Below are 15,709 nucleotides of genomic sequence, written 5' to 3'. Positions count from 1 at the left end.
AATTTTAAGTTTTTGAAGTCTGGTGTAAGACGTGTGTTTGTGTTTTACTGACAGTATATGAAGTAAGTGGAGTTTTTTTTTTCATTTTCGTTCCGGCCGTAATGGATGAGGAGGCGGAAGTTTATACACATGAAGAGCTAAGACACAGGACGGTTCTTCATAGTTATACTGCTAATTTGCTAATGCAGTTCTAAAATTGATTGGTTCATGGCAGTTATAAGCTCTGATTGGTTCCTGACAGTAGAAAAAGAAATGAAAAGAAGACACCAGCAAGAGCAATTTTATCCATACCGGGAAAACATAATTATTGTGAGCTCCTACTGCTAGTTTGTTAGTTTGTCTGTTCGATAAATCATTTCCCATTACACAAGCCACTTCATGAACAAAGGCAACAGTAAGATCCCGTTGATTTTATTCCAAAAAATATGTTCCTACATCACCACCAGTATGGCAGCATAGATGTACAGAACTCACAACTTAATGTATGAAAAATGTTTGAGAATACATTTGATGACATGCTACAGAAAGGATCCACTTTTATCTATTACATCTTCATTACATTGTAATTATTATCATCGGTCACAGTTTCCTGCTATCACAACATAATCAGTAAAGGATCATTAAAAAAGTCACTGGCACTCAGCTGCCAGCAATTCAATACAGTTTATCTCTGCCAACTTGAATGGCTTGTATGCCAACTGTTTATTTGACCAAGTCTGGCTGCAGGTTCCGAACCAATGCAGCACAGACCTTGATAATGTCATCTACTGCTGACATGAGTGTTATGGGAAATGTACCCTCCAGGATTTTGAAGTCCTTCAGTCGATTGTTAGCACGCTCTACGCGGATCCTCAAGTTTGCAACAGTTTTTGTTTTCTTTACTTTGTCTCTTGTCATGTGTCGCCTCCCCTATGCTGCTGGTGGTATTTCTAGTGTTGCATTCAGCAGCATCAGGTCCTCCTGGATTGGAAATCCCCTATCTGCCATTATTTTTATAACGTCATTTGGATCAACTAAATCTAAAAAGCCACAGTCCCAGGTAATGAACACATCAGAGGCTCTTCCGCCATAGGAGATGTGCCCATTTGGTGTGATCCCTACAAACGGCTTTAAAGTATTGTGTTTTTATAGTCATACCATGTGGAGGCCTGTAAGTCTAAAGATCTAGGTCTCTCAATAAATATTTCTGTACAATCAATTATGCATCTTATTCTACTACATTGTTTCTTGAACTGTGGTGGCAAGGTCTTGGAAATTGCAGCTCTACTTGGCCATACTATCAGTGGTTGTAGTGTAACAGACTGGAAGCGAACCCAAGTGTTGGCAATCTGTGAGCAAGAACAGTTTTGTCCGACCATGGGTCTTTCTTGTCAGTGGGAAATGCATAGCTGGAAAGGTTGGGGACAGTTGCGTCATCAAAATCCTTTTTTTTTCCATGTTTTTATTTGGACATGTCCCTGACTTCCTTTTTTTAAAGTTGATACAAGGAGGTTGAAACCGCCTTGGTTGATATGCTCCATTACCGCAGCCGACCACTGCACACAGCCTCATGTTGAACTCCGGCACCTTAAAAAAAGCAAATATCAACACTTAAACAAAAAATACAGCTTTAAAGCGCAATACACTTCAATGCACATTCTACATGCACCCCTCCCCACCGTCACGTTTGCATAACTTGCAGCGACCTTGCTTGCACATTTATTAGTACAATTTTTCAACGTAAAGCACCAGTTTAATACTAATACGGACATCCAAGCCATTTACTGCGATTATTAGTGTACTCGCTGTTGGTTCTTAACATCTTTTTATCTTTCTAATCAAAGTGTTGGTCACAGTACGAAAGCTCCTCAGTCAGTGCAAGCGGGGTCATGTCCGGACACGAGAGATCACGAGACAGTGACCATATCGGCTTTCATTATTGTGAAGACACAAGGTCGTGCATTTTAGCTAACATTTTTACGGTTTATAACATACGTAGGTTAAAATTTCCTAATTATGTCGCACTGGTAACCTTTACAGACAAAAACCTGGCTGTAGTGAGAATGGACAAAAATTCTATAAGTAAGCGGCAAAGATAGATGGCATCGTGCATGGGGGAGGGATGCATGCGTATCACTCACTGTGGTAACACTTGCTTGGATACCGTCAAAAAACGTACCGTAAATTCCTCTGAAGCGAAACTGAACACGGTGTTTCAGGTACACAAGGTTTAGGACATCGTTGGAACATCAGATCCAGGCGGGTAGCTGCCGTTAACGCCGCGTAGAGGCTAAAAATCTCGACACTTGAACATTGTACCTGGACACACGCTGCCCTGTCGAACGCGACTTGTTTATCTCACTTTTTTCGTTGCTAAGGAAATTCCGCGCATGCGTACTGGTAAATGCAAATAGGCTTATTAATTGTCATACTAAAAAAGTATCATGTTGTAATCTCTTTTGTCTATCATGTATATTTGTCAACCATTTTCCATGAGATGGGTTCATTCTTTCTCACCATGAATTATCTTATTTGTTGAATAATATGTTATTTCTCATCCAGCCTTTGAAAATCTAATCAAATTGGGATGCCATGTCAGTAGAATATAATTTTCTCCATTTTACTGTACTCTTACTGTACTGTTTTGCCTTATAATTGGATACTCACATGTAGAAATATTACTTTGAGCACAAACGTATAAATATTTTGAAAAAGCAAATATTACATTAAATTTTCTTTTGTTGGAGAGGATTCAAAATTATGTGTTAACTTTGTACTTTTTTTACTGGTCTGGTTCATTCTCTGATCTAGAGTCAGAATGATGGAATTTAGTTAGAATAGTCAAAATATACTGGGATGATCGATCAAAGGAAGTACATGTATGTGTGAGAGCTACTATTATGTGCCCTGGTGTCTAGATACAGGTACAATAGTACCAGAGAAGGCACGAAAAACAATTTGGGATAAGCCAAAAATTCCAGTTTCATCATACATTGTATTGTCCAATTGAATAGTTTCTTGTAGTTACTTATAGATACGACAAAGTGCTCTACAAACACAAATGTATATAACATTGATAGTGAATACACTTACAATATACCTTTATCACGTAGTAAATGAGTACTTACAATTTGCAATTGTTCCTGTACACCTATACCTCAATGTTTTTACTATTTGGTATGTAACAAATTGCTCTTCGGGCTAAGAATTTTCAGAATCGGATGTCAATTTTGTATTGCTAACTAAGGCATTTGTTGTTCTGTAAGCAGATACTATTGACTATTAATTTTACACAATATGTTGTTGCCAAATGCACAAGTTAATATGTTTCTAGTTGTTGTCTTTTGTCCTTGTGTATATAAATGCACTTTTATGACCTTCTGCAGAAGTGTAAGATTCCTGCAGCAATGCAAGTAAATATAGCTTGAATGCATGCAACTGTAACAGTAAATGTAGTGCTAAGTAGAATCTTTTTTAATGTGTTCAATGTCTAATTGTTGGATCTATGAAAATATGACTCAAATGTGCAATATTCACACACACTTTCAGGGATTTAGATGATTTTAAATTCATTGTATATTTCTCAGGTATTAGAGTAAATATGCATTTTAATTTTGTCAGAGAATTTTTCCAAGACCTTTTTCAATAAGATGAAATTTAAAAAAAAATGAATACATGACAATACCTGTGTCTTTCAGAAATTTCCCTCAGCTTTGTTCACAGACTTTCCCACTTACACGTATTCAAATATTGTATACATGTACAAACTGTACACATATCAAGTAATCTCCTAAACAACATGACAACAATAGAAGTATACATTTCCTTCTCTTTCCCAAAAGTAGAATTTATCTACACATTTGCCTGAGTGTGGAATAATAACTGTGAAAGTTGGAAAAGTTGTTCTTTTTAGCTACCTCCAATAAGTGCCACATTACATGTATGTTGATGAAGGTTAGACATCAGTGTCACTGACTGTGTCTCTGTCACTGACAAAAGATAGTGGATACTATCTGAAATGCCTGACCATTTCCAAAGCCATATCTAGTTGCTTGAGTAACTGCCTTGTCTCAGAAAATACCTATATTCTGCTCATAGATAATCAAGTTAAAGAGAACATACATGTAATGCAAACATTTCATTTTATTTATCAATTTTGAGGGTAACATGGCCCCCTTACACAATCATAGATAATTGAGAAAAGGAATTAAGAGTAGCCTGAGTGTTTGTGTCTCCCCCTTAAGTAAAGTGTAAGTCAACTAACTTATCATAACTTCACCACACAAAAGGCACCAAGATTGTCTCTATATATAAACAATATTCCCTGGGTTGTTCCCCAACCTTCTTTATCCCTTACCTATCTAGCAGAGGGACCCCATTAACTTTTACCAACAGGAAGGCAACAGACATGGGAGAGAAAAAAACACACCAAAAAAAGTACCATTGAAACTTTTGTTCATGATGAAATACAGTCTATATTTTTTTACTGTTATTAAGGTCTTTAAAGTTCATTTTGAACTATAGCACATATGGCTAGAAGTGCAAAAGGGACACCACTGTCTTATTTTGCTTCCTTTGCTGGTGTTTGTATCAAGCAGTCATTGAACCAGAATATAAGTACTCTGAGTCGATAAATGCATATTACTGTAAATCATACTACCACACATAAGGCACCAAAACTGCTGTCCTCTCCCTATAAGCCAGATACCCTGGGTTGTTTCCCCATCTCTTCATGCCCAGTTCATCCAACAGGGGAACCCCACTGACTTTTATTAGTTTTAACAACAGGAAGGCAACAAGCACGGGAGAGAAAAAAACAAAAACCTAAACCCATTGAAAGTTTTGTATATGCTTAAATATTCTATATTGGTACTATCTCTAAGTTCACTTTGACCTACAGCACATAGGTATAGGTATAGCAAGCACATATTGAACCAGAAAAAAATGATGCATCTTACTATAATTACACTACCACACATAAGGCACCAAAACTGCTGTCCTCTCCCTATAAGCCAGATACCCTGGGTTGTTTCCCCACCTCTTCATGCCCAGTTCATCTAACAGGGGAACCCCACTGACTTTTAACAACAAGAAGGCTACAAACATAGGGGAAACAATACTGATGTGTTCCCAGCCACTCAGGACTCCAGCTGCAGTGATGTACAGACCCAACCACAGGCTGATCTCACCAAGGTAGTTTGGGTGCTGGCTGATACTCCATAGGCCAGACTGGATAAACTTTCCTGGAGTATAAATGATGTAAAGACAACTGTGATGTTCACATTGTGTGTGTGTGTACATGTACATGTGTGTGTGTTTGTGTATGTGTGTGTTTGTGTATGTGTGTGTTTGTGTATGTGTATGTGTGTGTGTGTGTATGTATGTGTGTGTTTGTGTATATATGTATGTATGTATGTACATTTGTACATGTCTGTGTGTGTGTGTGTGTGCAATGGAGGAATAAGGGCAGGGACAGATATGACTGCATGTGGATCGTGGTTCTTCTGTCACTACTATGTGGATAGTGTCAAGCAAAATGGACAGGTATGTTTGAATGTGTGTGGATGGTGTTCAGCACCAAGGACAGATATGTTTGAATGTGTGTGGATGGTGTTCAGCACCAAGGACAGGAATATTTGACTGTGTGTAGATTGTGTTCAGCACCAAGGACAGGTATGTTTGGCTGTGTGTGGATTGTGTTCTGCACCAAGGTATGTTTGGTTGTGAGTGGATTGTGTTCAGCACCAAGGACAGGCATGTTTGAATGTATATCGGTGGTGTTCAGCACCAAGGACAGGTATACTTGTGTGTGTGGGATTTTATATTTTGCATACATTTCAATGACACCGAAGCAGCTGGAAATCTTCTTTTACAGATAATGTAGAATATGATTCTACACAATTTCAGCACTTAACATGAAGTTAAAGCTCAAAAAGAGATGTTAAAAATGCATACCAGAGTTTTCAGGGTCTGCCTTGAAGTCAGACTTCTGATAGTCAGCCACGGCCTCTAGGAGGATCCCCACAGCCCAGATGGACCAGCCAAGGTAGTCCTGTACATGGAAAAAAACAAACACATGTTCAAGTAAATAATTTGATATACATGGAGTTCTGAATCCCACAAATTGAGGATGGGACACCAGGAATTTACATTTGGAGACTTGACACTGACATGTGTTCAGGGACATATGACAGGAAAAGTAAGATCTTTTATATTTTCATTAAGGAAAATAATGATGAACAGGGAAATAAATACAACTTTACATAAATGGAGTGTACCTACTGTCAAGGACAGTCATGAAACTTAAGCCAGAGTGAGACAGTGTTATGACATTATGAAATTTACTTTTTTTTCAAGAAGTAAGACAGTTGTTAGCACCCCTCCAATCTATGTAACTTAGTATAGTCTATCATGAATATTGAGTATGGGGTGCTCTCAGAAACTATGGCTTGAAGTAATACAAGCTTTTCTTAATCGGACCTAGAGTGGAGCATCCATTTCCTCATGTACACTACTCGCACATTTCTAAAATACAAGGTAAGCAGCATCTACTGTACATTCCTAATAAATCAATAAATAAATACTCTACTGTCTTGGTGTGAGTCATTCAAACCTATTGACGGACCTGGAAGCCCAGACTCCTGTCCCTGGACTTGGCATTAAGGATGAGGGTTGGCAGGAGGGTGATGAAGACCCAGACAGCCTGGAGGGTCCAGAACACCAGGAAATGGGCGGGGTTCCGCTTGGCCTCGTCAAACCTTGTGTCCTTCCCTTCTCTAAGTACTCTCAGGAACAGGTAGGAGCCCAGACGTAAGGCCCAGATTAGAACTAGGGTGGTCTGGACCTGGAGGTTTAGGAGACAAAGAGTTGTTATAGTACAGTGTCTTAAGAACTTAAGATCCTTCCCTTCTCTCAGCACACGTAGGAATAGGTAGGAACCAGATGTAAAGCCCAGATCAGCACTAGGGTGGTCTGGACCTGTAAAAGAGTTACAATGTTATAGTTAAGTGTCTTATGATCTTAGTTATAAAACCTAAGATTCTTGCCTTATCTCTTCACTCTCAGGAACAGGTAAGAGCCCAGACATAAAGCCCAGATCAGCACTAGGGTGGTCTGGACCTGCAAATGGTTTAGGAGACAAAGAGTTACAATGTAGTACAGTGTCTTAAAACGTAAGATCCTTCCCTTCTCTCAGTACATGCAGGAACAGGTATGAGCCAAGACGTATAGCCAAGATCATCACTAGGGTGGTCTGGACCTGAAGATGGTTTAACATACAAAGAGTTACAATGTTAGAGTACACTGTACAGTGTCTTAAGATCTTAAAAAACCTAAGGTCCTTCCCTTCTCTCAGCACGCGCAGGAACAGGTAAAACCAAGACGTAAGGCCCAGATCAGAACTAGGGTGGTCTGGACCTAGAGAAGGTTCAACATACAAGGATATCATAATAGAGTGCTATAAACCTAGAGAATCTAGGTAATGTTACAAGGACATATTGTTCAGGTTAACATTAGATTACAAAAATACATTCCTCGTTTTCTTTGACATCACATGCAAAAAGTTAGAAGGCATCATCAATAACTTCTTCCGTATTGAAAGAAAATGGATCAATAGCCTATTTTCAAACTTTTACATTACAAATCTCATTTATGTGCACAAAGAAATCACAGTAGACTACAGTGTAGTACCGGTAGCATTAGCAGTTCTCATATAGTCATAACATCTGCTTGGGGGAAATTATGACTTTCCAGTGCCAAACCTCATTCATAGAAGTCTTTATATACTAGTAGTCTTTCATGTTACTGCACAGTGGTTAAAGACCTTCAGAAACGTCCATAATACCTCCACACAACAAAACATAGTATACACAACAGTACCTTCTGCCTGGTGAAGTGCCCCCCTCCCCACTGAAGAGACAGGTAGGCCAGCAGGGCGTATGTTGCCGACCCCGCCAAGTCGAAAAACTTCTCGGTGCTGAAGACCACTGCCGCCGCCCAGCCAACCCACTGGATCCCCAGGTCCAGCGCCGCGGACTTGTACAACACCGACACGTCCATATCGTCTGCAAAAATCATAGAAAACACGAGAGAAATCGTGTAATATCAAGAGATACTAGCTATGACCATTCAAACTTGGAGCGTGTTGTGTAAAAGTTATGTAATGAAAGTTAGGCTGGCTAAAATTTTGTTAATTAGGTCCTAAACAACTGACATACTTTGTAGCGATAAATTCAGTATCTAATCTTTTCTATAAATGAAATTAGTCTATTTACAATAAATTTTGCCAATATGATAAAATCTAAAATGTTATATTTATTAAAAAAGGCACATTATAATGAATATGCTCAGGCAGCTTTTCATGTATCATACGACAGCTAAATAGTGGGAGTCAGGGGCCTCAAAGTTTTTCATCGGCGAAAGTTTCGCTCCTTTTGAAGATGATTCCTTCGTTGTAGCTTCTTCAAGGTAAAGTTTCCCTATTTTTTTCGACTTTGAAAATATTTTGTAAGTCCTCTAAAATATATCTACGGGCGTAAAATGGCACCAACTACCTTTGGACTTGACATATGTGTGTGTTTACGGTTAAAGGGGGGAGGGGGGCAGATGCAGTACTTTTTCCAAAACGTCCCGGGACTCTTAGAAAACGGCACGGGACAAGTTTACAAACACACAAATGCTGGAGTAATCAATTTGACTGTTATCTTAGGACCTCGAACAGGCGGATGCGTCTTGTGAATGATAGACTGCAAACTAAAGATGCTTTTTGGGGGTCCAAAACGGACTGCTTTCTAAACCCGGAAGTAAAATAATTTTCTCCGTCGATCGCCAAGGTTCATGTCCGCCAAAGTACTAGCTCAAATTAAGAGACAGTGACGTAATTTAGCGTAAAAATACACGTCCCTAATACACTAAGAAAGACCGTCAGTAAGAATTTTATTGCTATATTGACAGGCAACACTAACACTAACGTTAACAGTAGAATCAGATTATGTCAAAGGTTAAAGTCCCTATAAAAGAAAACAGCCCTTGTCTAGACCATTGTTTCGATTTGCATAAAACAATGACCAGTCGGGTTTTGTTTTCTTTGATGGGGAATTTACTTTAGACATATTACATGTAACGTTACCTAGAATTCCTGTCGCCACATGTACACATGCGTTCCTATCTCTGTAAAAGGGCTTATAAGTTACAGCCATTGCCATATAACATTACTAATTAAGACTTTTCTCCATATCTACAAAGTTTAAATACAGATATGGGATCTAAGCGGACTCTGATCCCCCTGTCCCTAACTCGGCACTACGCCCCTAACTGGGACGTATGGGAGGGGCTGAGAGAGATGGTACAGAACTGGCACGATGGGATCCTACAGGTGTACGATCAGGAACTCATCACCTTCGACAGGGAGAACCTCAAGTACATGCTAAAGGTGAGGATTTGGGATTGTGTTGTCTTCTTACACTACAGCAGGGGGACTTAGATGTTCAAACTAGAGTGATACTCATACTCAACCAAAGAACTCTACTCTACTCTACTCTACACTCTACTAGAGTCATAGAGATACTCTCTGCTCTACTGTACATGCTGTATTCTACTTTACTCTACACTCTACTCTACTCTACTGTGCACTCTACTGTACTCTACTCTGCGCTTTACTTGACTAAACTCTACTCTACACTCTACTCTACTCTAAACTACAGTGAAACATATAGGTCAAGGGATTTGTATGAGACACAGGGTTCTTGATGATGCATCTTAAGGACTACCAAAAAGTGGTCCTAATTGTCAGGCGGTCTTCATCAAGCTCATGCAGAGGTCACTAGTACAGCCAGGTTTGACTGTACTTATGTAAATGTTTATTATGTTGTTTTTTGTTATTGGTTGAGCCGACTACTCTATCTTGCTGGTATTGGTGACTAAAATTTTTGATAAAGATGCTTGCCTTTACACATACAGAAAGATGACAGTGCTGTTGTAGAGTATGAGGTAACTGCCATAGACTGGGACAACAGGACCACCACTCTGGGCTGGCTACACTACAGTAAGGTGGACAACAGGCTCACTCTCATCAACAGGAACATTGGACTGCACAAAAAGGTGTGGATTAAACTATTAGATTTGAAAACATGAAGTAGAACTTTCCTAACTATTCCTGATGGAAAGAATTCTTGACTGCAAAAATGCATTTTTATAAATTCATGTAGTTCTTATACTGAGCTGAAATTTTATTCCCACACAAAGTTGTTATTTGTATAAAACATTGAATTAGAATTAGCACTTTTAGATACATAAGAAAAGATACATAAGAAAATGTAAAGACTATGCTGGTATCCATCATTAGAATAGTCAGTATATACTGTTGCAATTAGAAGATACAGTAACTGACAGATCATTGCTTATGTAGGGCAAGAAATGTGTTTTGTCTTTGAGATGGCAATATGTTGACTGTTAATCTGTTCAACTTTTGTTTCTTCTCTACAGTGTTTACTGCTTGGCTACTCCAAGAAGCCGCGGTGCCGTGACGTGATCGGTCAGTTTGGTGAGGGGATGAAGATCGGTGCGCTGGCCCTGCTAAGGCGTGGTCGGCTGGTTACCATGGAGACCAGTGAGGACAGGTGGAGGTTTGAACTGCAGGAGGATGAGAACTTTGGGGAGGAGGTGCTCACAGTTGTGGTCTCAGGTAGAGAAAAGTGTTTGTTTGTTTATTAATATACAGTTGGGAAAATTGTATATAGCTAGTACATGTACTAGGAAATTATTTAGTCTGAGGCAACGAGTACTATCACTTGGTATAAATGGCTTTTTCTATAGCACTGTTCATTGGGTTGTTAACCTAGCACTGTCACGCAAATGGCTATTCCCATAACATTGTTCTTGGGGGCGCCACTCTATTATGATTTATAGCTCACAATACATTTTATTCCAATTTAACAAAATACATACATTTTATTTACATGTACATTATGGATGAATTAGATGATTGATGTACTACTAGTACAAATTACATTCTACTGTACAATGTACTGGTACATGTACATGTATGCATTATACTCTCTTATCAGTAAAACAATTTTATAGACTTCAAAGTTAGTTATTCAGTTATAGAGTGATGATATTTGAGTTTAAATTGCTATTCTTTTACCTCTTACAGAGAGAAGCAGTGATGTTGAGAGTGACATAAACTTCCCAAAATGGTGAGGAAGCATTCCTCTCTATAATGTTCAGTGTTATACATTATACGCTTTCATCCTGTTTCTTAGATTGATTTCTACTTCTAACATGGTTTTCCTAACAAGAACATCATTTGTTGATGTGTGATATTTTACATGACCAATGTTTCTTACCTGTTCTGTAGTCCTGTGAAACTGGAGAGAGCAGACACCTGCACTACCATCAGCATCCAACAGGGGGAGTGGCAGGAACATGTAAGTCTTGTACAGCTGCTGGTATATTGTATCTCTCTTTGTAATATCTCTAGTCTTCCCCAAAACATTGTATAGAAAGAAGGAGATGTTTGTTCGACTTTCTTTGTTTTTACCTGCAGTTGACCATCTCTATTGTTGTTCTAACAGGTGAAGAGATTCCTGTTCCTTGCCCCAGCTGCAAACTGTGTCAAGACTGAACTAGGTAAGATATATGTAGACACACGTGCTGTATTCATATGCCTTAACCCCATAGGCACATTTATCCATTGTCCAACATATATGTATAAAGCAGTCATACAGTAGTGCTTTAGTGAAGACGAGTAATACTAATTAACAAATTCAAGAGATTCTCTCCTATAAGATCTAATTGATTATTGTTTGGTTTGACAGAAGAGTACTGTAGCTAACATCATTCATGTACAATGTGCTTGACAATGTGTATTTGTATTGTAGGTACCCTACTGTTGGACAAAGACCTCCAGGGCCAGCTGTATGTGAAGAGTGTATGGGTACAGGACCTCAGGAAGGATGACCTGAAGACTGGAGTGGATTTCTGCCAGTTAGAAGTAGACAGAGACAGACATGCTGTGCCACATCCTAGTGAGATCGACCATCATGTGAGTAGAGAATCACATAACCTATTATATTCCACAAGGTGATATTGTAGACTTTCCCGCATTTCATCATGATTTCTTTATTTTGTTTAGTGCAAAAATCTTATGCTTCATTGGATTGTACGGTCAAAAACTACTCAATTTGCAAACTACATTTTCAAAGTACATTTCATGCAAGGTTTTTTCATCATTAATGCTGAGGAAAGGCCTACATTGATGCAAGCCATAATATTGGACATTGCAGTTGTTGTAACTTTCTCTCTAACCTACAAAATTTCCACCATCCCTGTTCTGCAGGTAAGCAGTATGTGGGTACGAGCCCTAGAGAGAAGACCAGACCTGGCAGGGCATTACTACATGCTGGTGGAGGATGAGTTAGTAACAGTTTCTTCGGGATTTTGGCTTATAATATAATATCAAGTTACATAATATACTATTAGATGGCTAGTTTCATTTGAAAGCTTAAATTTGACAGACTGTTCTTGTGTGTCAAAACAGGCTTGCTCACACGAATAGATTTACTTCTTGCTATTTTAAGACAATCATCAGAGAGAACCAAGGGAATTTCACTGATTTGAAATGTGTATTTATCTTTCTCTCCACAGCAAATGCCGAGATGTGAAGTATGCCAACCTGTACAACACCCAGAGTACTGCTATGCTGATGGCTGATCAGTTTGCACAGTACGTACATCAACATGTACATCTGTTTCATCAATAATGTCTCATGTCACAAGAAAAAGGAGAGGTGTTCTAAGGAAAAAGTTATGAGTTGTGAAAGACAACAAGCATATCCAAATCCAGGATCTCTTAACTAGGAATCTTAACTAATTCAAGATGCAGCTTTGTTTGAAACCACATCTGAATCATACAACAAAGATGACAACTATGCTGTATGTGTCAAGCTAAGAAACATTTTATGTTTTTGTCATGTGTTGAACAGGAGACACGGTGACACATCCTTCCCTGTAGTGAACACCATGGCTCTGGGAGAACTGCAGAAAGTCAAGGATGAACTCAACAAGAATGTAAGCAAACAAACAAACATTTAGTTTGGCATATGTATATTGTATATGTCACAGTAGAGATCACGATCCAGAAGAATCGCCAATTCTACTAGGAGAGATCGCGATCGGAGTTTCTCCTAGGGGAGATCCCGATCGCAATCTGTACTAGTAGAATTGGCGTTTGTTCTCAGAAACACTGAAAATACAAAATTTAATGTAGATTTTTAGAATGGACTTATTGCATATTATGTGATGCACATGTACAGTCATGTCAGTACTATTAGGTTCAATTCATACGATCATTAGGTTCAATACATATGATCATTAATCATCGGTAATATACCAATTCAGAAGTCTACAGCTCTGATGCATGTTTTTTTAATCTCTATACATGTACATGTGTATTTCCCCAGATTGTATCCTGTAACAAGACCCTATATGAGATCCTACAGAAGTCAGGCCGCCATTTGTCAGTTGAGGAGGCCCTGGCGGACAGCAGGGCCACTAAGAAGAAGAAAGTTGCCATCAACAGTCCGAAGCTGTCGGACGAACAGCGAGACGCGCTGGAACACACGGTCAGACTGGTGCAGACTGCTGACCCTGACTTCAGGTCATCCTGGGTGGACATTATACAGACTCAACAACTAGAGGTAATCTTACAGTATGAAGAAATATGATAGTCTGTTAGTACAAAACACTGCAGTACAATGTGCTTGCAGTCAAACCTGCACTAGTGGCCATCTCTACATGAGGACCCTCTGGATTCTATATAAGGATTTGTCAGTGTTCTTGTACATACTTTTTCCCATTGACATAAGCATTCAGAATAATTCCTTTCTATAGGGACCACCTGTCTACATAGACCGTTTTTTATCGGTCCCCTGGATGGTGTTCTCAGATAGGTTTGAGTGCAACACATTTCTTATGGTAGCATGAAACATGTTCACAAGTATATTAAATTCAATCAGCCTTACACAAAACAGAATTAAAGGCTTCATTCAAGAAAGCGTTCCGTTTTTTAGCTTTGAAGTCTGAAGAATGTATGATATGCTGGAGAAACCTTTATTTGTAATGTTTTAATTAATGTAGTTGGAGTGAGTTGCACATTTTGAGTCATTTACAATTTACCTGTCAGAAAAACAACAATTGGATGCATTTAACCTTCTATCTACTGCCTTATACTCTAAACAGTACAAATTTGATGCCAAAGGCTACCTTAGCAGGAAAATGTTAAACTTATGTGGCTATGCAGCTATATAATGGCAGTTCAGCACCAAGGAGAAAACACATTTCTCACAAGATTTTTTGAAGATGGCAAAATTGGTAAAGGATATGCCCTTATTTCTACTGTTGATGCTTTTTTCATCCAATCACAAGGTGTTTCTTATTTCCAGGGCCCAGGTTGGCATGGCAGCCGTATCGATGTCCCCTATTGGATGTTAGATCTTGAGATGGTGCACAACTTTGGCAGGCTGTGTGCACAGGGTACAACCAAGGTAAGGTTTGTTTACACAGGATAGGCCATCTGTTATGCTGACTAGTATATACATGATTATGTCTAACTTTGTATCTCTGTGCTCTTTGATGAGTAGTATAACCCCTGTTGTGTAAGAGCCATTTCCAGATTTGGCTTTGTGTAGATATCAACCTGCAGAACTGAGGGTGACTGTCATAAATTTACTAAGAGGTCACAGCACAAGTCTTCTTTAGGCCCCAAAGTTGTCGACTAAAAGTTGTAGTAAATGGTGCCTTTATCAGCTAAACAATTATTTTAAACTGTTGTAAATAATGCGAGTTCAGCACCAAGGACAGAGCAAATATTTCACTACTTGGTATTCTTATGTGCAGAATTGCTGACTATGTTTTCGGGCCCTTTTTAAGTGCTGTGATGTGTGTTTGTATCCCAGCAATATTGTTTCTTCCCTCTTGTCCCCAGTGCATGTGCAGAGAAGTGCGACTATGCCACGCCCTGTTAGAACTCAGAAGACCCCACATCAAGAGAACTGGTGGGAGGTCAAACGACCCTATGATGCTGTTTGTGCTCAACAAACTGGCCCTGCAGGTACATGTTGTATAATGCATGCTATATTTGTATCTCCTAAAAGTATTCGATAATTGCAGAATTTCCTTATGTTCTAACAACCCTGTTCTGTGCTCGTGTGTTGTATGTAAATGCTGTGTAAAGACATTGAAGCATACCTACTAGTATTCCTATACCCTTCTTGCCAGATGTGATAGATTCATTACTAGTAACAATCTTTGTTTTATGTCTTCCCAATTACAATTTGCAAGTAATTCAAAGACTTCTATGTGCATGGAGAATACTTGTAGTGTAGGAACCTTTTACTGTCTTTTGACACAATCAGTTGAGAAGAACCAACAGAAGAAAGCTCAGTGTATGTGTCTACCAAGTATACATTATACCTGAACCTTTCATCTGAACACTATTGTGCTACAAACCTTGTGGTATGAACAGATGTTTGTACATGTTGTTTCGCTTGTGTTTTGCAGGAGTGCCACCGCGCCCCTCCGTTTTGTACTGCATCTCACCAGCAGGGCAGACCTGTGGATGCTGTAGCCACTCATAAAGACTGTGTGGACAGGGAGGACCAGCTACAGGCTAGGGTTATAGCGTTAGAGGTAAGGTTATCTACCAGCTAAAGGCCAGGGTTATAGAGTTAGAG

The 15,709-nt window shown here is 39.1% G+C and overlaps 2 protein-coding genes and 1 long non-coding RNA gene across 3 annotated transcripts; 1 reads left to right on the top strand and 2 right to left on the bottom strand.

Annotated features, from left to right (window-relative positions):
* Positions 1-395: 395 nt before the first annotated feature.
* LOC118406085 lies at positions 396-2,383 on the bottom strand. Its single transcript, XR_004829977.1, has 2 exons — positions 2,159-2,383; positions 396-1,566 (listed from the first exon to the last, which is right to left on the bottom strand). It is a non-coding gene; the product is annotated as an uncharacterized LOC118406085 (long non-coding RNA).
* Positions 2,384-4,107: 1,724 nt separating this feature from the next.
* LOC118406130 lies at positions 4,108-8,173 on the bottom strand. Its single transcript, XM_035805994.1, has 4 exons — positions 7,858-8,173; positions 6,605-6,823; positions 5,935-6,031; positions 4,108-5,222 (listed from the first exon to the last, which is right to left on the bottom strand). Exons 1-4 carry the CDS (start codon positions 8,053-8,055, stop codon positions 4,948-4,950), a joined length of 789 nt encoding a protein of 262 aa, XP_035661887.1. The 5' UTR covers positions 8,056-8,173; the 3' UTR covers positions 4,108-4,947.
* A 1,052-nt stretch (positions 8,174-9,225) lies between these two features.
* Positions 9,226-15,701, top strand: LOC118405861. The gene is made up of 14 exons (XM_035805669.1): positions 9,226-9,409; positions 9,937-10,077; positions 10,462-10,660; positions 11,132-11,174; positions 11,336-11,405; positions 11,553-11,607; positions 11,859-12,022; positions 12,317-12,393; positions 12,625-12,702; positions 12,962-13,046; positions 13,439-13,675; positions 14,420-14,521; positions 14,962-15,087; positions 15,537-15,701. The coding sequence occupies exons 1-14, from the start codon at positions 9,236-9,238 to the stop codon at positions 15,684-15,686; spliced, it is 1,701 nt and encodes a 566-aa protein (XP_035661562.1). The 5' UTR covers positions 9,226-9,235; the 3' UTR covers positions 15,687-15,701.
* Positions 15,702-15,709: the final 8 nt, after the last annotated feature.

Source organism: Branchiostoma floridae, chromosome 18 (genome assembly GCF_000003815.2).
Source record: "Branchiostoma floridae strain S238N-H82 chromosome 18, Bfl_VNyyK, whole genome shotgun sequence".
Lineage (NCBI taxonomy): Eukaryota > Metazoa > Chordata > Leptocardii > Amphioxiformes > Branchiostomatidae > Branchiostoma > Branchiostoma floridae.
Note: the sequence above shows the minus strand (reverse complement) of the source record. Positions and strands in the feature narration are given on the sequence as shown.

What these genes read in the sequence shown, in the direction of transcription:
- LOC118406130 (XM_035805994.1), bottom strand. Translation starts at nt 8,055, where the DNA reads ATGATTTTTGCAGACGATATGGACGTGTCGGTGTTGTACAAGTCCGCG. An exon ending in ACAGGAGTCTGGGCTTCCAG is followed by an intron (nt 6,032 to 6,604) that starts GTCCGTCAATAG and finishes TTCCATGTACAG; the next exon opens with GACTACCTTGGCTGGTCCAT. An exon ending in GGCAGACCCTGAAAACTCTG is followed by an intron (nt 5,223 to 5,934) that starts GTATGCATTTTT and finishes TTTATACTCCAG; the next exon opens with GAAAGTTTATCCAGTCTGGC.
- LOC118405861 (XM_035805669.1), top strand. Translation starts at nt 9,236, where the DNA reads ATGGGATCTAAGCGGACTCTGATCCCCCTGTCCCTAACTCGGCACTAC. An exon ending in GACATAAACTTCCCAAAATG is followed by an intron (nt 11,175 to 11,335) that starts GTGAGGAAGCAT and finishes CCTGTTCTGTAG; the next exon opens with TCCTGTGAAACTGGAGAGAG. An exon ending in CTAGTGAGATCGACCATCAT is followed by an intron (nt 12,023 to 12,316) that starts GTGAGTAGAGAA and finishes CCTGTTCTGCAG; the next exon opens with GTAAGCAGTATGTGGGTACG.